General features: G+C 38.1%; 2 protein-coding genes and 1 long non-coding RNA gene across 3 annotated transcripts; 1 reads left to right on the plus strand and 2 right to left on the minus strand.

The window, feature by feature from the left end:
- The first annotated feature begins 332 nt into the window (after positions 1-332).
- LOC128632996 (uncharacterized) lies at positions 333-3847 on the plus strand. The gene is made up of 2 exons (XR_008396692.1): positions 333-471; positions 3446-3847. It is a non-coding gene; the product is annotated as an uncharacterized LOC128632996 (long non-coding RNA).
- A 4216-nt stretch (positions 3848-8063) lies between these two features.
- Positions 8064-9663, minus strand: LOC108267409 (cystatin-like protein). The gene is made up of 4 exons (XM_017471455.2): positions 9386-9663; positions 8883-8996; positions 8585-8665; positions 8064-8462 (listed from the first exon to the last, which is right to left on the minus strand). The coding sequence occupies exons 1-4, from the start codon at positions 9572-9574 to the stop codon at positions 8346-8348; spliced, it is 501 nt and encodes a 166-aa protein (XP_017326944.2). The 5' UTR covers positions 9575-9663; the 3' UTR covers positions 8064-8345.
- Positions 9664-15760: 6097 nt separating this feature from the next.
- Positions 15761-18463, minus strand: LOC108267408 (cystatin-like protein). Its single transcript, XM_017471454.3, has 4 exons — positions 18195-18463; positions 16767-16877; positions 16496-16573; positions 15761-16374 (listed from the first exon to the last, which is right to left on the minus strand). Exons 1-4 carry the CDS (start codon positions 18375-18377, stop codon positions 16264-16266), a joined length of 483 nt encoding a protein of 160 aa, XP_017326943.1. The 5' UTR covers positions 18378-18463; the 3' UTR covers positions 15761-16263.
- Positions 18464-24258: the final 5795 nt, after the last annotated feature.

A 24258-nucleotide genomic window follows, 5' to 3' on the forward strand; every position in this document is an offset into this window, starting at 1 on the left:
TTTCCCCCACAAAAATGTTAGCTTTCTAGCTGACATGCTACTGAACAGATTAGTTTAGTTTGGCACAGCATGAATTTTAGCTAACATAAAAATACAGACTTTAAAAATATTAAAAACATTAAAAATACAGACTTCTGAATATATCCCCCTTTTTTACACTGATGTTTTGTCTGTTTAGCAATTAGAAAGTTAGGTATAGCAAGTGTGATTTTAACATGTATTGTTACAAGTAACATGTTATAGTAATGTATTCATTTATTTTTCACACCAAATTGTTGAGGCCCCCCTGGCGGCCCCCACTTTGAAAACCACTGGTGTAATGAACAGAATCTGCTGTTTGTTAATAACTGGAATGTGTTCTGGGAGCGTCCTTGGTTGTTTCGTCCTGATGGCCTGCACCCCAGCAGCCTCGGAGCGGAACCGTTGTCAGACAACATCTCCAAGACGCTACACACCAAGTGACTGCCTACCGTAAGTACATCTTCCTACAATAACAACGTTCATCATAAGCAATGTTTAATTAATAGTTCAACACTTGTAGTACAAACTATAGAGACTGTGTCTGTTCCCCGAGCTATACAAATACAGAGAAAATTTCTGAATGTTTGTTTTAGTAACCTAATTAACATAAAATTAGATCATACTGAATGCACATCCAGCTCCTTTAATCTGAAGCTAGGACTAGTAAACATTAGATCTCTCGCGTCTAAGGCTCTTATTGTTAACGAAATCATTACTGATCAGGAATGTAATTTAATGTGTTTAACGGAGACTTGGATTAAACCAAACGAGTACGTAGCATTAAATGAAGCCAGTCCTCCTGGATACAGTTATGTACATCAGCCTCGTTCTACTGGTAGAGGAGGAGGTGCTGGTCTCATCCATAGTCGAAATCTAGGCGTCACACAAAAGCCTAGTCATAAATGTAATTCTTTTGAAATTCTTTATACCAGTATAACGTATGTAGCCACAAAAAATAAGTCAATTCCTCTAATTATTATTTACAGACCCCCAGGGGCATATACCGAATTTCTTAGTGAGTTTGCAGACTTTATCTCAAACCTGGTTGTGTCTGTAGATAAAGCATTAATCGTCTGTGATTTTAATATTCACTTTGATAACCCAGAAGGCCCTCTGAGAACAGCGGTTGTGTCCATGTTTAGGGATTAATCAGAACGTAATCGGACCTACTCATAATGGTGGTCACACTCTAGACCTCATACTAACATACGGATTAAATATAGAAAATATTGTAATTTTTCCCACAGTCGGAATGTTGTCTCAGACCATTATCTTATCTCGTTCATAATACGTATTGATCATAATATTTCCACCTCGTACTTTCACATCAGCTACTGCACCGAGCTTCCTAAGCGACCTCCCAGAGACATCAAGATTAGATTTGGATCACCGTCTGATCCGATAGAACTCGATCAGATGACTGAATGCTTAGAGTCAACACTCCGCTACACGCTAGATAGAGTAGCTCCACTCAAAAGAAAATTAATTAGAGAGAAAAAGCTAGCACCCCGGTATAACGATCAAACGCGTACCTTAAAACAGACCACTCGACAATTAGAACGTAAATGGCGTCAAACCAAATTGTTGGAAGGAGAGTCTACTGAACTATAGAAAATCTCTTAGCGATGCTAGAAAAGTCTCTCTCTCCACCTTCATAGGAGACGACAAAAACAACTCGAGATTTCTATTCAACACAGTAGCAAAAGTAACTAGGAATAAAACCACTACAGAAAGAAGCACTCAATCACAATCATTACATAGCAGCGAAGATTTCATGGAATTTTTCATTGGTAAGATTGAAAATATTAGATGTGAAATTCAGGCTATTCAATTAAAACCCGACAGTATTATAACTAACCCTATAGACGATAATATAGCAATATCAGATCAATGTTTAGAATGTTTTACTCTTCTTAGATAAACCGAACTAGCTTCATTAATCTCTTCAGTAAATTCATCAACTTGCATACTCGATCCTGTAGCTACATGTTTCTTTAAACAGATTTGTCCAGGAGTAATTGAACCGCTTTTAAATATAATCAATTCTTCCCTTGGCACTGGCTATGTACCTAAATCACTTAAATTAGCAGATATTAAACCCCTGATTAAAAAAACTGATCTTGACCCATCTCAACTGTCCAGCTGTAGACCTATATCAAATCTCCCCTTCATCTCCAAGATCTTAGAAAAGGTTTAGCACAGCAGCTACGCTCGTACTTGCATAGGAACAACATTCATGAAATGTATCAGTCAGGATTTAGACCTCATCATAGATTTGATACTGTAGATCACACTATTCTCCTTGATAGATTAGAAAATGTTGTTGGTATTAAGGGAACAGTCCTGTCCTGGCTCAGGTCTTATCTGACCGATCGTTATCAGTTCGTAGATGTAAATGAAGACTTCTCCACGCATACCGAGGTTAAATTTGGTGTTCCACAAGGTTCTGTTTTAGGCCCACTGCTTTTTACTTTATATATGCTACCCCTAGGTCAAATTATTCGTAAACATGGAATTAGCTTCCACTGTTATGCTGATGATACACAGTTGTATGTTTCAGCGAAGCCAGAGGACAGACAGAAGCTTAGTAAAGTTGAGGATTGTGTAAAGGACATTAGATGTTGGATGCTAACTAACTTCCTTTTACTTAATTCTGATAAAACAGAAATACTTTTATTAGGCCCACGTGTAGCTAGAAGTAATCTTTCTGATCACATGGTTACTCTGGATGGTCTTTCTGTTTCATCATGTGCAGCAGTTAAAGACCTTGGAGTGATTATTGACTCCAGCCTATCATTTGATGCTCATGTAGATAATATTACTAGGATAGCCTTCTTTCATCTCAGAAATATTTCGAAGATAAGAAATATTAGTTTCGTCACCTCTAGATTAGATTACTGTAATGCCTTACTGCCTGGACGTTCCAGTAGGAGCATAAACAAACTCCAGTTAGTCCAGAATGCAGCTGCTAGAGTCCTAACTAGAACCAGAAGATACGACCACATCACCCCGATCTTATCCACACTGCACTGGCTCCCAGTGAAATCTCACATTGATTATAAAATACTATTATTAACCTATAAAGCACAAAACGGTCTCGCGCCACAGTGTCTAAGCGACCTTTTGGTTTTCTATGATCCGCCACGCCTACTTAGATCAAAAGGTGCAGGCTATCTGACGGTACCTCGAATAGTGAAGGCTACAGCAGGGGGAAGAGCTTTCTCTTATAGAGCCCCACAGTTATGGAACAGTCTTCCTATTAGTGTTCGGGACTCAGACACAGTCTCAGTGTTTAAGTCTAGGCTTAAAAGGTATTTGTTTACTCAAGCCTACCCTGACTAGACTTTCTATTACGCTAAGCACAGTCCTAATAATCCTTTCTCTCTCTCTCTCCATCTGCCGAGCCACACACGATTTTATGGAGATACTAGAGATCCTGATCCTTTCTGCTCTCCGGACCCGCCCGATCCGTTTCGGATGTCCTACCTCTGGATGGAGCTCTCATCTACTCCAATTCCAGATTGCTGGGACTACGGCTGCTTCTAAGGCCAAACAGACTTCATATAAATCCATAATGAACTTTTTCACACTATCCGTCGTTACCCAGATGAGGACGGGTTCCCTTCTGAGTCGGGTTCCTCTCAAGGTTTCTTCCTCTTAAAACATCTCAGGGAGTTTTTCCTCACCACCGTCACCACCGGCTCGCTCAATAGGGATAAATTCGTACTCTTAATATCTGTATACTGTGTTTATATATTTCTGTAAAGCTGCTTTGAGACAATGTCTATTGTAAAAACGCTATACAAATAAAATGTAATTGATTTAATGAGTTGATGTAACTGAAATTGCTATTAAATACTCAGAGAATTTACTCAGAGAGTAGCCTATACTTTGTTTACGTACAGCATGTTAGTAGAAAGTAGTAGAGAGCTTTGTCATACTATACAAATAAAATCCACATACAGTAGAACAAGACTGCATTCTCCAGGGCCGTGTTGCAATAAATTAAAGAAAAGTAACAATATTATGGCACAAGGTGAGATATGAGTGCCTACCAGTGCTCTTAAGGTGACCAAAATCAACGTGTTTTATTGTAGTTATAGAGTTAGGATAACAGATTCAATATATACATGTGTGTGTGTTTAACATATTTACACCCATGAAACTCTTCCCACACTTGGAGCACAAAAACGACTTCTCTCATGTGTGAACACGCTGGTGTCGTTTCAGACTACTCCCTTCACGAAAACTCTTCCCACACTGTGAGCAGAAAAACTGCTTCTGTCCTGTGTGAACACGCTGGTGTTGTTTAAGACTACTCCCTTCGCGAAAACTCTTCCCACACTGTGAGCAGAAAAACTGCTTCTGTCCTGTGTGAACACGCTGGTGTTGTTTAAGACTACTCCCTTCGCGAAAACTCGTCTCACATTGTGAGCAGAAAAACTGCTTCTGTCCTGTGCGAACACGCTGGTGTTGTTTAACACATTCTTCTCTGGAAGAGGAAAAAAAAAAAGAATAACTGAAATTGGATATTTAAAATAAATTGCCTGTTTCATTATATTTCATTAGAAATGAATACTTTTTCATATTTGGGAAAGAATTGGGAAAACCAATACCGCAGCATCACAGACAATGAAAATAATATAGAAATAAAAAGCAGCAGCAGGAATCGGGACACTTGAAACATGGGTTACAAAATAATGTGGAAAATGGTTTCCCCATTTTCCCAGTTTAGATCATTGACTGTCTCCCTCATTTTTTGCCCTTTGAACATATTATTATTATTATTATTATTATTATTATTATTATTATTATTATTAGAATCGCCCAAGTAAAGAGTAGTCTGTGTTTAAGTACATGCATCTCTGCTACATAGCTGCTACCACATGCTATAGTGCTCATGAATATAATCCAGACACAAAAACCAACACAGAACCATAACTAAAAACACCATACCACAGTTGATAAAACTACCAAAACTGAACGAGGCAGTAGCTTGCATTAAAAAACAAAACAAAACAAAACAAAAAAAACACCTTTTCTTAGTTAGTCAGATTTCTATGCTTGTGTGTTATAGAGCCAGGAGCTGGGTCAGACAGCATTAGCGCCAAAGATAAAGCATGAAGCATAAAGCAGAGGCAAGACACAAATTGGAAGTGAGTGTCTTGATCCAAGCATGTTCAAGGCTCAGTTCTTTCCAGGCGACTTTACTAAGACTACAGAGTATCGTCTCCGAATACACCCGAGGACGAAGATACAGGATAACTCAACAACTGGGCAGTCATTAACCATCTATTAGCATTTCATCATCAGAATCTGAGGAGCGGGAGGTGGACCCTTAATCTATTGACGACATGTAAACGATTCTCTGACTGGAGCACAGTTGCGGAGAATAACAACAAAATACACTATTATCACAACAGAGAAGGAATAAAATGCCCCCAATAATAAAAGACCTGGAATGACTTAATTCTAGAATACATAACAAGAGAGTACATAATAAATCATTTAACTGTTTAACAATACATGTCAGGTTGAAGCGTGGTACCTTACTTATGGGGCTTGGGCGCCAGACAGTTCAAATTAACAGTCACTTATAACTTATAATTTGGACTTCACTCAGAAGAAAAAATAATCAGTAGGCTACTCAATTCTTACAAAATGAGATTATTATTTTTTTTATGCAATAAACGTAAGAAAATACAGATCATTTCAGTCATAGAAACCGAAATAATGAAAACCAAAACGTTCCCATACGTGGGATTAATAGACGAACCCATAAGGAAACAAGCCTCCATTCATAAAAGAAAATTTTCACACACAAAAGGCAGGAAAAAAAAAAAATTAACCCCAAAATAATTCTTAACCAAAACAAAAAAGCACGTGTAATGGACAGCGCTCTTGTCCAATGAAATGTCCTAATGCTGAGTCACCGTTCACAGTTCTTTTTGCAGCAATTTGTACAACTTTTAGTGGATTACTTTTACCAAAGAGTTAATAATCATTAAAAGTAATCAAATGTAGTTGTGCTGTTTGTACTCAGAAGTAGGAAAAATCTATTATTGTGCAGTTTGAATGAGTGAAAATATGATATATGAATCGGCTATATACCCCAATAAAACTGTTATCAAAATAAAAGTTTAATATAGTTAACTAATAATGGCGTTTTTGTTCTATACTCTTTATATTAGGTTTATCAAAATTGTTTATTCACACTGTCAGAGGTGTTCAGCCAGGAATTCTTCATTCTCAAAATGCCACGGTGGTTTAATACACTGGACCTTGGCCTCTTGCTGGTTTTTGGCAGGTAAATGCATGATTATGATATGCCTGGAACATTTCTAATGCTGTTTTTCTGTGCTTTTTATGTGAAATCAGTGCACACTTCCAGTGTTGAAGTATGCCAACCATCTATTATCATAAATGTTACAACTGATTTATATATATATATAATTATATGCTTCATCTTCATCATCAGTTTTTTAAATAGGAAAAGTTGGACAAATGTATAATTGTCCAATTACTGTAACACTAGTATATGCAAAAAGTTGTAAAACCAACTGGCATGTATTAATTGTGTAAGAGTGTGCCTTTTCTGTCATCTCTAGTGTCACCATCGTTGCAGCTCCATTTCTGACACCAGTCAAGCATAAATATTGCTCTTCCATAGAAGTTACATGTGTGTTCGATGGTAGTGGGGTAAGTCTTTATTACACAACCTAGCTAATTCAAGGAAAAACCAACATTTAGTGTCTTAGTGAGGTTTTGGGCACCACAGGCCACCAGAACAGTTTCAGTGGGCCTTGGCATAGATTCTCCAATCCACTGAAGTGAAGAGATGAAAACCAAAAGATTTGTATAGAGAGTGCTAGGACGACACTGGTCTAGTAAGATGTGGAAAAAAGTAATACGGTCAGATGAGCCATCCCTCTCCATATTCTCAAGTGGTTGAGGTCATCTGTGGCATACACCAAGAGAAAAGGAGAGGCATGAATGCTGCACCCCAATAACAGGCGTCCGCTGGCTCTGGGGAGTTGGCATGTTTTGGGTCGTCTTGTCCCCTTAGAGGAAGAAGCTACTGCAAATCAATACAAAGTTGCTCCGCGTGATCACCTTTATCCTACGATGAAACATTTCTCTCCTGATGGGAGTGGCCTCTTCCAGGATGACAATGCCCCTATTGCCCTCACTGAATGGTTTGATGAGTTCACAGTCACCAGATCCCAACCCAGTTGAACACCTGTGGGAGATTTTGGACTGATGCGTTAGACAGTGCTCTCCGTCTACATCATCACAATCAAAGCACTTGGAAGAATGGTGTTCATCCCTCCAGTTGAGTTCAGAGACTTGGAGAATCAATGGAGCACTGAAGCTGTTCTAGCAGCATGTGGTGGCCCAACATTAGTAGTGTTAATAGTGTTAACAAAACACTACTTACTGATGTGAGACTTGCACTTGTACTTGAATTGGTTTACAAAGCTTTAAATGGCAGCTCAGGTTACTCCGACACCTTGATGTCTAGTAATTGGTAATGTGTTTAGACTTACAGAATTACTATGGAAAATAACCACAAGGAGACTAGTGAGCCACAAACTTACCAATGCTGCTTTTCAACAATTTGTGTACATGACTGACAACAAATCTTTAAATCAAAGTGGAGGCCAGATGACTACTGCACTGAAGGAATACCTTGTCTTCCTGAATATACTACATTTACACCAGTTATGAGTCAGTTCTGAGATTTTGGCAGGTTTGCTTTGATACAGCTAAAATGCTGTCTTCCTTGTCTAAATGGCTGCAGTACAAGAAAGTGATCGTTTTCTGAAACTGAAAGACACTTGGAATTAATAATAAATAAATTAATTAATTAATTAAAAATAAATAAATGAATTTATGGACGCAGACTTTAAAAGTGCTAGAACGTCAGTTGAGAAGAGAAATATTTCAGTTCATTCCACCAGGTGAAATGGTTTGACCAGGCAACAAAACAAATATAGACTGAGATAATGAAATGATTAAGTACAGAATCAAGTACAACACACTCCTCTTAAATGTGCTTTATTTATTAATGTGTGTAATCACGGTTTCATAAAGTAAATCTTTGCCCATCACTACATTTCCTTTTATAACAGTGAAGACCTGAACCCAAATTCTCTATTTAATCAGATCACTTTTCACTTGTAATACAACAAAATGTGGTTATTTAAAAAAAATTCATAATTATTTGCTACTATATTAACTATTTCAGTGCCCAGATTAAAAATGGTTAGATTTTTTAAATATCCTTTATCCCTTTAATTTGTGCTGTTGTGATTTGTGCAGCTTCACACACATTCGAGACATCGACTCTGCTTCTTATTATCCTCAGACAACCGCGTCAAAATGTCTGATCCTCCAGTGAGATGATCAATACATTTGCCTCGAATTTCAGTGTGCTTTTGCTGAAAAAGAAGCAATTACTTTTTTTTAATTGAGTTTGTAATATAATCTCCAACACCACGTACAGAAGATGTTTTTAGTTTCCCTGTGGGGTGTATTACTATATTTGCTGCAGTATACTTACATTACTGACATCAATCTTCTTGGCACAGTCAACCAGTTCATTACCATCATTCGTCTTACACACAAGACAGTCAATCACGGGCTGTGTAAAATAAAAACGTTATGGCCTTTCGTTTAGGAAAGCTTTTATCGATGCTATAAAATATCCACGATTAGTGTTTCTATGGTTAAGACGTATGTTCGTATGAAACAGAATTTGTTTGTCGATGTCAAAAGGTTAACGACGTTAAACCGAAAGGTTATAGACCTTCTTGGCTTTATAAGATCAAGAATAAGGCCAATAAAGATATCATACACACCGTTTTTTCTTTTTGTTCATTACATTCATCTCGGTGCTCATATGCATCATTTGAAGTCTTCTTGCATGTTGTGACTTTCAGAAGGACATTTACGTTCAGGATGCTCTCTCTAGTCTGTGAAAAATGGTATTGCGTAGCCACGTTAGCAAACACATATCTTTAAAATAATGATTTGAAGGCATGGTGGTAAACAGGAAATGGCCAATTATGTGTTGTAAACATTATTTACGACATTATATTTATTTGAACAGATCTTACTGACAGTTATTTGTGACTGTCGCCATTTTAACTGCCGATAGCATACATATTCAGCATGGTCTGTCATGTTATTCCTTTCTTATCCGACATTATGGCAGTAGCTACCTCATAACCAAAGTCTAAACCAGTAAATACAAGCCAAATATGTCTGCCCCTGCGGCAGGTGTATAAGTAATTGTTTATACGGTATTTGAAGTGTTATGTGCATAAGTAAAGCAACTCCTCAAAATAGTGACAGAACTTACCATTGGAGTTGTGATGAGTGAATGAAAAGCAATATGATAACCCGTTCCAAAGTCTTGGTTTGCCTTTTTCAGCGCTTTGTCAACGTGTTTTCTCACTAAACCGTTCAAGCTTCTGTAGTTATCAGATGTCTGGGCAGAAACCAGAAGAATCAGGGCTGCCAGCAGCAAAGCTTTTAGGGCACCGTCCATGTTGTTCAGGAAGACTGAGCTGTGTGTGTGTCACAGATCGTGTCTAATCTTGTATCTGCCCTGCTGCACTGTAACACACACACACACACACACACGCACACACACACACACACACACACACACGTACCCACCCCCACCCACCTTCAGCCGTACCTCATTACCTTTGCTAGCCTTATTATCTATTACTTACGATATTGTTAACTACGTTCACCTGTTCTACTCTTCACTCGGAAATTTGAAACACCTTTTCTGTTTAATTCATCCTCGACATAAGTACTATCTATATACCTTTAGAATGGAATGCTCCTCACCCTAGTGTTCTGAGGTGGTTCTGACAACGGTACACATATGAGATCAAATACTGTCTGAACTAGGAGCTGGTATATGAGGCGGATTGAGAACGGTGTGTCAGACACCCTTCGTCTCTTATAGGTGTTATTCAATTCTATAGAACCATATGTATTGATCACAACTTAAGAACCACTCAAACACGACTGGGAGCACCATTTAAAACAATACCTAAAACACAACCTAACACTTAACCACACAGTGCTCGGATAACATTTAAAACTAGTTTTAAATTTTAATTAATTTTAAGGAGGGTCACAGAATTGATCTGCCCCAAAAGTGGGGGCCTCCCCACCCTCACAGACCACACAAAACTACTGCAGAAACATCGCTTTAACAGGTGTTCTGCTTACCTTTTCCTAGGGTTGGCTGGTCTGGATGGCGGAGCTGTGTCCCCTCAATCGGGGTCCGGGGTACCCGTTGAACCCTCCAGGCTGGCTTGCCAAAACAGTGTCGGATAATTTGCTTCTCCAAAATACACTGGCCCTGCTAGCTCACAAATTCAAACTATAAAATTGATTAAAAGATCTACGTTACACTCAAGATGAATCAAACAGCCAAACTCACGGAGACTGGATTCAGATGAAGTAGGCTTATTATATATAATATATAATATATAGGCTTATTATATATAATATATAATATATATACCAAGGTAGACAAGGTAGAGCGTTTATTGTCTAACCTCGCTCAGTGGAAGTGGACACTCGTTTCTTAGTGATGAAGAATAATAAACAAATGTGAACACGTGTCTGGTATATTTTACAGAAACTGCACATGAATACTGGGCATGTAGAAAAAGCTTACAGCCTTTTAAAATGCTGCAAATAACATATATTTGATATTTAAAAAATAAAGTCAATGGTATGAAATAATTTGATCTCTGTCTTAGATAATGATGCATTCGTTCACAGCACACGCTTCTTTTCCTCAATCTTCTTTTCCTAGAACAAGATCATCCTTCATCTATAACCGTTTCTAAACAGAGATATCTGTATAGACATCACAAAATTTAATAAAGGTACACATTCACAATCAAACAAATGATAAAGGGGTTCATGTTAAACCTCTGTTTTCATTCAGTACTACATAATGAATCGTGATATATCTGTGTAACCTATGATATAAGATGTAGGACCAGCTTCTGTAATTAAAGTGTTCGAAGTATAATAATAGCTCCAAGGCTTTAATCGACGACCTGGCTGCAAAAAAACTTCTTGTATAGTTGTGATATTCCTACTCTAGTTTAGAAAGATCGCGACTTCCTCAACGCTGAACTTTCAGTCTCAGAAATACAAGATACAATTGGCTCTGATGAGTACCCTAGTGAATTTTACAAAGAATTCAGCGATCTATTCTCACCTTATTTATTTAAAATGTATACTCATTCAAATACTGCTGGCATATTGCATCATAGCTTAAATGAGGCTACTTTTGAAGTACAGTATCACTTAAAAGGGTGAAGATCAAGAAGTAAGCAAGTAGATATAGGCCAATTTCACCTCTGACAAAATCATTTTGGCTAAAGTTTTCCCCATCAGGCTTAGATCTGTAACTGATAAACTTACTCACCCTGATCAGACGGGATTTATACAAAGAGGCACTCCGTTCCAAATCTTAGACGTCTTTTTAAAATAATCTACTCCCACACTACAGATGATTTGGTTATTGTTTCTCTTGATGCAGAGAAGGTTTTTGACCCATTAGAGTGGCCTTATTTGTACGCAGGTTTGAGAAAATGTGATATTGGTGATAGTTTTGAAAAGTGGCAAAAATTCTTTACCGTAAGCCCTGTGTGAGAATTCTTACGAATAAGATGCTCTCTTCACCATTTCACCTATATCGAGGTACCAGACAGGGTTGTGCTTTATCTCCCTTACTCTTTCCTTTGTACCACTTGAAGTACCATGGAAATGGTTTTGGACCTCATTTCCACATGGACGTTCTCGCTGTGGTTGCTGGGACGACGGTTGCAGCGATGGCCTTGAGACTGCGATTACCACATGCAGTTTTACACTCAGGTCTCCTTTAGTGAACAGTGGAATAGTTCAACACACAGACTTCATATAAAAAACATACATATTGCTAAATGGCTTGACTGGTGTCTGTGGTGTCGAACCCGGTGTTCCTTTCCGACGCTATGAATACCTGAACATACTGAAGTCGATTTCAAGGATATAGAGAGAGGCTCTATAGCCAAAGCAAAGAGAAGGGGTGAGAGTGGGCAGCCCTGACTGGTGCCACGAGACAAAGAGAAATGGGGCGATGGTTCCGAATTTGTTTTCAAGCTGAGGAGGAATTATAGTAGACGTATCCGTGAAATTCGTTTGGGGCCGAAACCAAATTTTTGTAAAACTGTAAATAAATAATCCCGTTCCACCCGATCAAAAGCCTTCTGTCTAGTGAGAGAACCATTTCTGGCATTGGAGAGCTAGATGGCGTGAAGATCATATTTAAAAGTCTGCGTATATTGGATGACAACTGATGACCCAGTGTAAAGCCAGTTCGATCATCTGATATAAGGGCTGAAAGACGAACCTCTAAGCGTTTAGCCAATACTTTAGCTAATAATTTGACATGGTTATCAATTAGGTCTGTAACTGCCACAAAATTTAGGGTCCTTGTCTTTCTTTAATGTTAAGGAGTTAAAGACATTAATTAGTTCTTGGTTTAAGGATGCTGGTAAGAAGCCCTGTTCTAAGGAATGATTGTATAGTTCTAATAATAAGCGGGATAGATGAGTGGAGAACGTTTTAAATTCTATAGGGAAGACATCCGGATCAGGAGTTTTATTATTATTCATGGTTGAGACACAATATGCTAATCTCCTCCAAGCTGAGAGGCTGATCTAGGCTACTGGCTAATGTCTGAGTTTATCTTTGGGTATATCTAGCTGAGAGAGGAAGGACTGAATGGCAGTGGGGTCTGAGCGAGTTTCTGATTTGTAAAGATTGCAGTAAAAAGAGGAGAACTCCGAGTTTATTTTAACTGGATCTGTTATGAGGTTATTTGGGGAGTCACACACCTGTGAGGTTAATTGACAAGCCAAGTGGTGCCTGAGCTGAGATGCTAAAAAAAAATCACCGTGCTCATAATGGGTTGCTTTTGTACGTTGTAGTAGGAACTCAGCCTTGTTGGTGGTCAATGAGTCACATTCAGTTCAGTTTTAACATGTTTGCAGCTGGCCCCTGTGTATTTGCTTCGGGACTAGTCATTTATGTTGTTGTAGAAATTGAAAAATAGAAGAAGGGGGGAAAAAAAGTGGATACTTTGTGCACCAAAAAACAATTGTCTGAGACTTATGAATTGAGGGGATGTAGAGGACAGTTTTCATACAATAGATTTACACACATTCGAGATCAAAAACACTTTAACGTGCTCATCATTTAAACTGCAGCATTACCTTTTCCCCCCCAGGGGCACAAACGACTCGTTCAATGATCCATTCTAAAGGATTCATTCTAAACTCCTCCTTTCAGAGAGCATACTCTGCTCTGATTGGTCAGATGTCCCAGTCTGTTGTGATCGGTCTACCGCTGTCAGCGAGCAGCCGATGAAGTCCAGAGGCGGGGCTTTTTGTTACAAACCTACGTAGGTTAGTACAGGACGTGAAGTCTGGAATCACTAATGAATCATTTCAGCTGTTCAGAATCGGTTCCTTCTTTCGGGAGTCAATAACTCCGTTTGTCGTGCGCTTTGATTTTTGCAGAGTTTTTACATTCACAAACAGCTCTATATACACACTACATGAAAGGTAATATCTGAAAAAAGCATAATAGGTGCACTTTAAAAATGTGTTAGCAATCATATTTATGATTGATGTTTTGTCCGATTAATTTTGGTCCCTTGTAATCAGGCGCACGTATAATAAGTACTGTAATTCCTCCGTCAGTCACCTGATGTGGATGTTCAATACTCTCAAATTAAAGCATAAAGTCTGCACTTTGAGCTCGCATTCACTGCATTTCTCACCTCATAAGGTGCGAATCTCCATGACGATATTTCCTACATTTTTGATAGTTCTGTGAACAAGGGTATTGTGTAGCCACATTAATACACACATCTTTAAAATAATGTATTGAAAGCATAGTGTTAAATATGAAATGACAAATGATGAGTTCACTGGATTTAATATCATTTAAGATTATTTACTACATTATATTGCACCACAGTTTTGGACTTACCTTCTGTGCCAGCTCTTTCCTTTCAGGATTCACCATCGCCAGAGGAAACACCTCTTTCCATGGATTCAGGAGATTGACGCTGTATATTTAAAGTGCATCTCGTCTATCCATTCACCCAACCTCATCGGTCTACGGTAGAGCAAAGTCTCTCCCCAATCGGCCACATGGTGGCGGTACAGTGAAAAAATATACAAAAATCCTCATGACTTTTGAACCATGTGTCACAGACTCAAGTGTCTTTTATCACTGGAACCCTTGGTTCAAGGTGAACAAATCGTATATTTCATTGATTTCATATCTGCCATGAAAAACTTTCCACCATATTGGATTTTTTGCAAAACCTACTTTTGCAAATTAGTCCTATGCTGTTCATCTGATTGGAGCCAAACCAGTGCAGAAAGATTCTCTGAAGCCCCGTTTTCAAAAATTAATAATAATAAAAAAGGCTAACTTTCAATTCATCACCATAATGGCAGGCAAAAACGTTTGAAGGGGGCGTGGCCATTTTTACTCTTGAACGGAATGAGATGTTTCCACCGAACTTGGCACATTTCTGTATGAGCTCAACCTGCACATCTCATAAGAACACAATGGCGGCACTATATTTGCTATAACTGGGCAAAACATGAAATTGGTGCTAAATATGGAAACATTGGTCCAATTGACTTGAATCTTGCACAAAGTTTTCTTTGTCCAAGGTCCCATCAGTGTCTGAGGACAATTGTGAATCTTGAAAAACATGGCCGCCATCAGCCAATCAAAGTTCAGCAGCTATTAGACAAGGTTAATGAAGGCTGAAGAGCAAAACTTGGTGGGCCTGTTTGACTCCCTGCCCCAGAGGTCTGTCCAAACTTGTGTGGGTAAAGATAAAGGTTAAGAGGAGCAACTGTATGATCAGTTTATTTAATCTAAATTATTAAATATAATCAGTAAGTCTTTATTCATTTTAGGTCCTCTCACTTTCAGGTCTTAATATCATTTTAACCCATTCAAACACAAATTACCGCGTTCCAGAAAAAAAAACAACTATGACCGTTAACTATTTTCTCAATATTAAATGCTGCCATAAACGATGAGCATTATGGTTTCGATAATAACGTGCCTAATTATGTTTTAAAGGTCTCATACAATAGATTTACACGCATCCGAGATCAAAAACACTTTAATGCGCTCGGAATAAGATGTATGGAAATATACATTTTTTTTTGTATTTTCTCAGGTATTACCCCCCTGCTGCTTGTATAGCCGAGCGCTTCAATGCTCAGCGCGCTTAAGCTACCGGCAGCGTGATAGCGCACTTTTGTTTCAGTGTTTTGTCGCCTGAGCCATACTAACCCTTTTGAGCTGTGTTCGAGGTTCATGGTTTTTTGCTCCTGCTTTCGTCCTCGTGTTTCGCATTTCTAGTTTTGCCCGTTTGCAGATCGTCCGAGCCTGTGCTTTTTTTTGTCTACATTTTTGTATCGGGTTTTGGATTTGTCTTCCTGCCGCTTTTAAATAAAGCTTATACTGCACTCGCATCCGCCTCACCTGTATGCATTACATTACGTGACGACTTTTGGAGGTAAACAGACTTTAAAATGCTTTCAAAATGCAGAATGAGAAATATTTCAGTTTCTGTATATAACTAAATCTTGTCAAGGATTGGAGTCAGATAGAAGTGCAAGCAGTTTTATTCATAACAAACAATATCAAGACACGGAGCTTAAACATGAATTATGAATATGAAACGTAAACTATAGGTACGAGTTATGTACACACAGACCACTCACAGCTCACAGGACAAAAGCTAGCATTGTGTGATCAGTGGGTCATTTTGGCACTGACATGACAGATACAGTATAGTAGAAAACATCAAAATTTCACCATGTGAATGGTTTGAGCTGGCCACGATATAATAAGATATAATATATAAGATATAATATTGAGTACAAACCTGGAAAGGTGACAGAAAATGCTCCTTTTATAATGTGCTTTATTTACTAATCTGTGTAATCATGGTAAAGCATTGCCTCATAGGTATTAGCATTGTCTCAAGGTGAACATCGTTTGCTTATAACTTTAGGAACTAGCGAAGCACTGAACCCAAATTCTGTATTTAAGCACATACCTTTACTCTAATACATAGTTTGAATTTGCGCTGTTGTGATTTATGCAGCTTCAAATACATCCGAGACATCCAATCTGCTGGTCAGCCTCAGTTTTTAATAAGGCAGTGTGAGATCCAAGTAAAGTATTCGTACATTTACTTCTAATTGTATCCCTGTTATTCTGCAAAAGAAAGAATTATTATTAAATAGTCTAGCAGAATTTCTACAACAAGTATAGATGATGTCTTTAGTTTGGTTGTGATGTGCAGATCTGCCGCAGTTAGAGTATATTTGTAACTTACTTGACTGACAGCTCGCTGTGTGCCACAATCAACCAGTTCCTCGCCAGAAGTCTTACACACAAGACAGTCAATCCAGGCCTGTGTGAAATAAAACGTTACGGCTTTTTGGTTAGGAAAAGTTTTGAGACTTTGTAATGTTACAAAATATCTAGACTGCAGTGTGTCTGTGGTTAATAATGTTGCTATAAAGTGGGATTTGCTTTGTCAGCATCAAAAGGTTAGAGAAAGACATGAGGAAATCATTTAAGGCCTGTAAGGATATAATACGCACGGTGTTTTGTTTTCGAGGACAATCATCTCGGTGCTCATATGCATCAGAATCCTTCCTACTGCATGTTGTGACTTTCAGAACGACATTTACATACAAGTTGTTCCGCAAAATCTGGAAAAAAAAAAAAGGGTAAAAGCTATCCACGGATCCAAGCACCCGTTATGAAGATATTTTGTGTAAAGAATGGATCAGAAATGTAAAACCAAATGCACTATTTAACATTTTATTGTTTCTACCAATTACAACTAATTGAAAATAATAGATTTTTAAATGATTTTTTTTCCAGCAAAAAAAAAAAAACAACAAATAAAAATCAACTATCAGTTTGTAGGAGTTACAGTGTTACATTTGGTTTTATATGTGTGTTACAGTTTATTATACCCCTCAACTCCAGCTAAAAAAAAAAAAAAAAAAAAAAAAAAAAGGGAAACTTTTTTGATTTAGTTAGTTTTTTTTTCTGCAACAGAACGATAGCGAAAATCAATAAATGTATGATTGTCGGAGTTAGGTATGCAAACAAATGATGCTTAGAATGTTTCGATTTTGCAGCTACAACTACAAAGAAAGTACTTTCAAAGCTTTATAAACTAATCTCAAGAGGACATAGCACTACCAATTGAAAAATTGATCAAATTATTTGGAAGTCCCTTACAATAACAATTTCTGGACACACAAACACAATTTCAATCAGTAATTTACAGGTAATTCAATACTGTGTAAACCGTAGAGTTAATAAAGCAAAAAAATCCACAAAATGGGATTAACATGGGCGAGGCAAAAAAGGCTGAGGATTATGAATATTTTATATAGCATATTTTTAATAAAGCATTATATGTCATTAATATAGAGTACCAACTGAAAATATACTGGTAAGCAGCAGTCAACTGAAAACTGAAAAAACTCCCCGCTGAGGGTCTGTTAGAAAAGTTACAGCGGAACAAGACTTGACTTGCTACAAAACTGTCAAGATCTTTCAGTCTATATTAGAGTGCGTGCACATTCATGTCATTTCCTAACTTGCAGTAACCTCATTAACCATGCCCTTTTATTTATGAGCAAATAACATCCATTAAACACAGTTATCATAAGGAGCAATATTTGGGGAGGTCAACTGCACCTGACAGAACACAATTTTGTGGAGAGCTGTCCCGTTCCCGAACATGGGATTGGGTGAGGTTTAAAATTGTACTTCAGCCAGACACTAGAGAGACATTTTGGCTTGACATTTGGATTCCTGTTATGACATGACATCCACCCTTATATGCAGTCACTGGTTTCAACTCAGTATACATAAGCCAAATATGAAAGACATACAAGTAGACACATCAAAGCACTGATTTCAATAAAGTATTGACCTCCACTGTTTCAAATGTATAAATAATTGGTCATACAAGTAAAACAACTCCTCAAACTGCTAACAGAACTTACCCTCAAAGGTTCTTTAAGTGAATGATAAGCAATATGATGACCTGCTCCAAAGATCTTGTTTGCCTCTTTGACCGCTTTGTGAATGTGTTGTTGTACTACATGAGGCAAGCTTTTGTAGTTATCAAACGTCTGGGCAGAAACCAGCAGACTCATCAGCAGGAAAACCTTCAGTGCACTGTCCATGTTGTCCAAGTCGACTGAGCTGTGTGTGTTGGAGAGCGTGTCTAATGTGCCCTATTGTGCTTGCCAGGACTCACTGAAACACAGATCCATCACAGATATAGGTCCCTATCTCTCATTATCCTGGCTCCTCCCTGCTTTCACAAAACTCCCACCTCCAGAGTAGCAAACAGCACAGTCAGTGAATGATAATAAGTCTGGCAAGTCTAACAAAAGAAAGCCAGATTGGAGCTAGGGGATGTGACTGTAGCTTGTGTATATATATATATATATATATATATATATATATATATATATATATATATATACACACACACACACACACACACACCAAGTAAGATGAGATTAGATGAGATTAGATGTGTCTATCTCCAATCTTGCTCCTGACTGCCACACGAATACTGTACAAATCTGCTTGCTTACACCGCATACAAATCTGCCTGTTTGTACACTCTCTAAAAAGGTCCTAGAGATTGTACAGTGCTGTGAAAAAGTATTTGCACAATCTTGAACACCCGATTCTAATTATTATGGATTTGAAGGTGTTACAAATGTCGGGGTGTACTTACTTTTTCACATGTGACTGATCTGGGGTTTTTTTGCTCATTTAAATTGTGAAAATGACTACAAATTGACACTTTTATGTCATTTGATAGTGTGTCACACCTATTATCAAACGATTGCTTGTCCGATTATGTCTAAAAAAAAATATTCCCTGGGGTGTACTTATTTTTTCACACGACTGTAGTTATTAAATCTAAAGAAGCGTTACATTTATATGTGGTGAATTATGCAGCATAAACCCCAGATAAAAGCTTTTTTTCCTTCTAAAAAATAGACTAGAGTAAGCAATGTTTATTCCCGGAATTCTTCATATTAACGTTTCAAACAAAAATGACTTAATCTGATTTTGTTTGTAAAAGATACTTTCCTGATTTGTGTTTGTGATTATTGTAAGTAATTATATAAAAAAATAATAATAATAATAAAACCCCAATTCAGAAAAAGTTGGGGCAGTGTACGGTCATTTGAAAATTCTATTCACCCTGCACTACACTGAAAACACATTATTAACACATTATTAATGCATTATTTGATGTTTTACTTTGATGTGAATTTCATTTCTTTTTGAAAATATACGCTCATTTCAAATCTGATGACTGCAACACATGTTGGATCATTTTTACGTTAATAATCTAGTCGAGGGTAATCTTGTATAGGAAAGAGTCGAATAACCTCGGTCAGTATTAAATCCTCTTAACGCCGAAAGCTCTTGGTCCCAAGTCCCTTCAGTACAGACTATGAAGTGACAAGAGCGCATTTCCTCATTTAAGTCTAATTTTGTTGCAAAACCACCCCTTAGCGTGCAAAGAGCTGGTCCTGAAAACAGAAGTGGTCTGTCTAGTGAGCAAAACACTGAAAAGCAGATATAAATAAATATATGTATATAAAGAGAGATTTGTTTTCTGCTGAGTTGCTCTCTTAAATGAGGAAATTGCTAAAAAAAAAAAAAAAAAAAGACTAAAAGTTCCAGACAGTTTAAACACTGGGTTACAGAAAGTTTAAGAAAAGCATTAAGTTTCTTAAAAAGCACAGCGTCATAGCGTCATTTTCCATCATTCCCTCCTTTTATCATTAAAGATAACACGATAATCATCATTTCATAATATATTGATTAGAAACATAATAAACGATAAACACGAGTCTTTTGGAACATCCGCCCTACTGCTGCAAAAGACTGGTTTTACAGTAAGGCTTCATAAGTGAAAGATTTTAAAAATAGTGAATTATATCCTATGACATTTCCACACTATCATCATTAAAAGATCTTGCATGGGAAGATTAGACGTTTCGGTGTTGGGTGCGAGAGCAACATAATCGTCTTCGTCTGTCTCTGGAATTAGGTGATAAGAAATGAATTGACGTGCGACAGAACGGTCCACACTACAGACGATGAGCCTACTGATTCAGGGAATCAGAGCTAATGCCCCTTCACATGTTACAGGTCTTAGCAGGACATTAAGTGGTGTGTTCAGCAGTTTGTGGTGTGAACAATTTGTAATGTGTGTTGTGTACCCAGGATGTTCTCTCTGCAATCCGTGTCACTGAAGGGGTTGTCAGAAGCATCGTCCCACCTAGGATCTTTCCACGTTCTGCAGAACGTCTTGACGAGTACCCGGTCTCCGGGGTTCACCTTAGTCTCGTAAGCCGGAGGGAATAGCTTTCAGTCGTTTAACAAAATGATGCCTATGTTCTACCAACTCATCATGGACGTTTTCTCCCTCCTTGGGTTCCTGTAAAACAGTATTTAATGGGAAGGGTCTACCATGGAGCAGTTCATACGGAGAGAATCCTAGTCAGCCTTTGATTGGCTCTAATAGACGTTAAAACTAAAGGCAGACCACTGAACCCAATTTAGACTTGTGTGATTCATGGTCTTTCTCATTTTCCCTTTTATAGTGCCATTAGTGCGTTCCACTAGTGCGCCTGATTGAGGATGGTATGCAGTGATTTCTGAGGTCTCTATTCCTAGCCGTTCACTAATGACATCGATGTCCTTGTTACAGAAGTGTGGTCCATTGTCACTGTAGATTTTATTTTTATTTAAAAAATCTTTTTTTATTAGGGAATCCAACAATTTGACAATCCTCGTTACATAGCTACCTCTGGATGGAGCGCTCATCAACTGGAGGCTACATTCTGCCACTGAGGACGACCCCAAGCAGTGCAGCCTGGAGATCGCTGAGGATGGTACCACTTGAAGTACCATGGAAATGGTTTTGGATCTCATTTCCACATGGACTGTGGTTGCTGGGACTACGGTTGCTGCGATGGCCTTGGGACTGCAATTACTACATGCAGTTTTACACTCAGGTCTCCTTTAGTGAACAGTGGACTAGTTCAGTGGTTTTCAAAGTGAGGGCCGCCAGGGGGCACCAAGGGGGCCTCAACAATTTGGGCGGGCTTGACAAACTGTGTCGGAGCCACCAAGCCCATCCCTCCCGCTAGTATGTTTTCTCTTTCTCACTCTCAGACAACCACACACACACACACACACACACACACACACACACACACACACACACACAATCAATTCCTAACGTAATGTAATGTAAAGATGTAAGATGTAATTATTAATAAAAAAAAAGGGGGATATATTCAGAAGTCTGTATTTTTAATGTGTTTTAAAGACATCTTGCAAAGGGGGGCCTCGGTCAAATGTTAATGACATTTGGGGGGCCTTGCCCTGGAAAAGTTTGGGAATCCCTGGACTAGTTCAACAAACAGACTTCATATAAAACCCACAATGAACTTTCTTTCACTTTCACACTATCCGTCGTTAACCAGATGAGCACGGGTTCCCTTCTGAGTCTGCTTCCTCTCAACGTTTCTTCCTCATATCATCTCAGGGAGTTTTTCCCTCACCACCGTCTCCACCGTCTCGCTCAATAGGGATAAATTCATAAAACACACTTAAAATCTCTATCCCGTGTTTATACGTTTCTGTAAAGCTGCTTTGAGACAATGTCCCTTGTTAAAAGAGCCATACAAATAAAATTGAACTGAATTGAATTAGGTAGAGCCAATCCGCCTTCAGCTTTAGGTTTACAAAGGTGAGCTTTACTCACCTATGGCCTTTATAATCCCACAAAAAAGGAATAATGATTGAGTCCAGTTGCTTGAAAAAAATCATTGGCAAAAATATTGGGATGTTCGCAAAAAGATACAGAATTTGAGGAAGAAATGTAATTTTAATTATATTAACCCTTCCTACCAGGGAAATAGGGAGGCATCTCCAAAACTGAAAATTATTTTGCAATATGGCCACTAAAAGGGGAAAGTTAGCTTCGAATAATGACTGAAAGTCAAACGGGAATACGACTTCTCAAAAGGGAAGTTTCGTAGAACAGAAAGATCTCAAACCTTTATAGGCATTAATTCGCTCTGAGACCAGTTGATCCTGTACCTAGAGAATGTACCAAAATGAGAGATCATTCCTAAGAGTTTTGTGATCGTGAACTGAGGTTTAGTAATATACAACAGGATATCGTCAGCATACAAGGAAATTTTACTTCATGTATTCTTTCTGCTATATCCATGTATATTGGGATCAGAACGAATAACTTGTGCTAAGTGCCAAAGGAAAGAGTAAGGGAGATAAAGCACAACCCTGTCTGGTACCTCGATATAGGTGAAATGGTGAAGAGAGCATCTTATTCGTAAGAATTCTCACACAGGGCTTACGGTAAAGAATTTTTGCCACTTTTCAAAACTATCACCAATATCACATTTTCTCAAACCTGCGTACAAATAAGGCCACTCTAATGGGTCAAAAACCTTCTCTGCATCAAGAGAAACAATAACCAAATCATCTGTAGTGTGGGAGTAGATTATTTTAAAAAGACGTCTAAGATTTGGAACGGAGTGCCTCTTTGTATAAATCCCGTCTGATCAGGGTGAGTAAGTTTATCAGTTACAGATCTAAGCCTGATGGGGAAAACTTTAGCCAAAATGATTTTGTCAGAGGTGAAATTGGCCTATATCTACTTACTTACTTCTTGATCTTCACCCTTTTAAGTGATACTGTACTTCAAAAGTAGCCTCATTTAAGCTATGATGCAATATGCCAGCAGTATTTGAATGAGTATACATTTTAAATAAATAAGGTGAGAATAGATCACTGAATTCTTTGTAAAATTCACTAGGGTACTCATCAGAGCCAATTGTATCTTGTATTTCTGAGACTGAAAGTTCAGCGTTGAGGAAGTCACGATCTTTCTAAACTAGAGTAGGAATATCACAACTATACAAGAAGTTTTTTTGCAGCCAGGTCGTCGATTAAAGCCTTGGAGCTATTATTATACTTCGAACACTTTAATTACAGAAGCTGGTCCTACATCTTATATCATAGGTTACACAGATATATCACGATTCATTATGTAGTACTGAATGAAAACAGAGGTTTAACACGAACCCCTTTATCATTTGTTTGATTGTGAATGTGTACCTTTATTACATTTTGTGATGTCTATACAGATATCTCTGTTTAGAAACGGTTATAGATGAAGGATGATCTTGTTCTAGGAAAAGAAGATTGAGGAAAAGAAGCGTGTCCTGTGAAAGAATGCATCATTATCTAAGACAGAGATCAAATTATTTTATACCATTGACTTTATTTTTTAACCTTGATTAAGAGCCAAGATCTTGACAGAGTATGTTTTTTAAAGTGAAGCAGGCAGAAACACAAACATGTTTTTTGTTTACTCAAACCAAAGTCCAAAAGATTTCCCATGTGTTCGGTGCTGGACAGCATTTAATGCCATAACGTGGAATGAACCTTTTTTTAAATATCAAATATATGTTATTTGCAGCCTTTTAAAAGGCTGTAAGCTTTTTCTACATGCCCAGTATTCATGTGCAGTTTCTGTAAAATATACCAGACACGTGTTCACATTTGTTTATTATTCTTCATCACTAAGAAACGAGTGTCCACTTCCACTGAGCGAGGTTAGACAATAAACGCTCTACCTTGTCTACCTTGGTATATATATTATATATTATATATAATAAGCCTACTTCATCTGAATCCAGTCTCCGTGAGTTTGGCTGTTTGATTCATCTTGAGTGTAACGTAGATCTTTTAATCAATTTTATAGTTTGAATTTGTGAGCTGGCAGGGCCAATGTATTTTGGAGAAGCAAATTATCCGACACTGTTTTGGCAAGCCAGCCTGGAGGGTTCAACGGGTACCCCGGACCCCGATTGAGGGGACACAGCTCCGCCATCCAGACCAGCCAACCCTAGGAAAAGGTAAGCAGAACACCTGTTAAAGCGATGTTTCTGCAGTAGTTTTGTGTGGTCTGTGAGGGTGGGGAGGCCCCCA

This window comes from Ictalurus punctatus, chromosome 7, assembly GCF_001660625.3.
Source record: "Ictalurus punctatus breed USDA103 chromosome 7, Coco_2.0, whole genome shotgun sequence".
Classification (NCBI taxonomy): domain Eukaryota; kingdom Metazoa; phylum Chordata; class Actinopteri; order Siluriformes; family Ictaluridae; genus Ictalurus; species Ictalurus punctatus.

Excerpts from the sequence above, each read along its gene's own strand:
- LOC108267409 (XM_017471455.2), bottom strand. The coding sequence starts at position 9,574 with ATGGACGGTGCCCTAAAAGCTTTGCTGCTGGCAGCCCTGATTCTTCTG. Across the intron at positions 8,666-8,882 it reads ATGAACAAAAAGAAAAAACG|CCCGTGATTGACTGTCTTGT; the intron begins GTGTGTATGATA and ends TATTTTACACAG. Across the intron at positions 8,463-8,584 it reads AGAAGATTGATGTCAGTAAT|CAAAAGCACACTGAAATTCG; the intron begins GTAAGTATACTG and ends CTTCTTTTTCAG.
- LOC108267408 (XM_017471454.3), bottom strand. The coding sequence starts at position 18,377 with ATGGACAGTGCACTGAAGGTTTTCCTGCTGATGAGTCTGCTGGTTTCT. Across the intron at positions 16,878-18,194 it reads CACTTAAAGAACCTTTGAGG|ATTTTGCGGAACAACTTGTA; the intron begins GTAAGTTCTGTT and ends TTTTTTTTCCAG. Across the intron at positions 16,375-16,495 it reads CACAGCGAGCTGTCAGTCAA|AATAACAGGGATACAATTAG; the intron begins GTAAGTTACAAA and ends TTTCTTTTGCAG.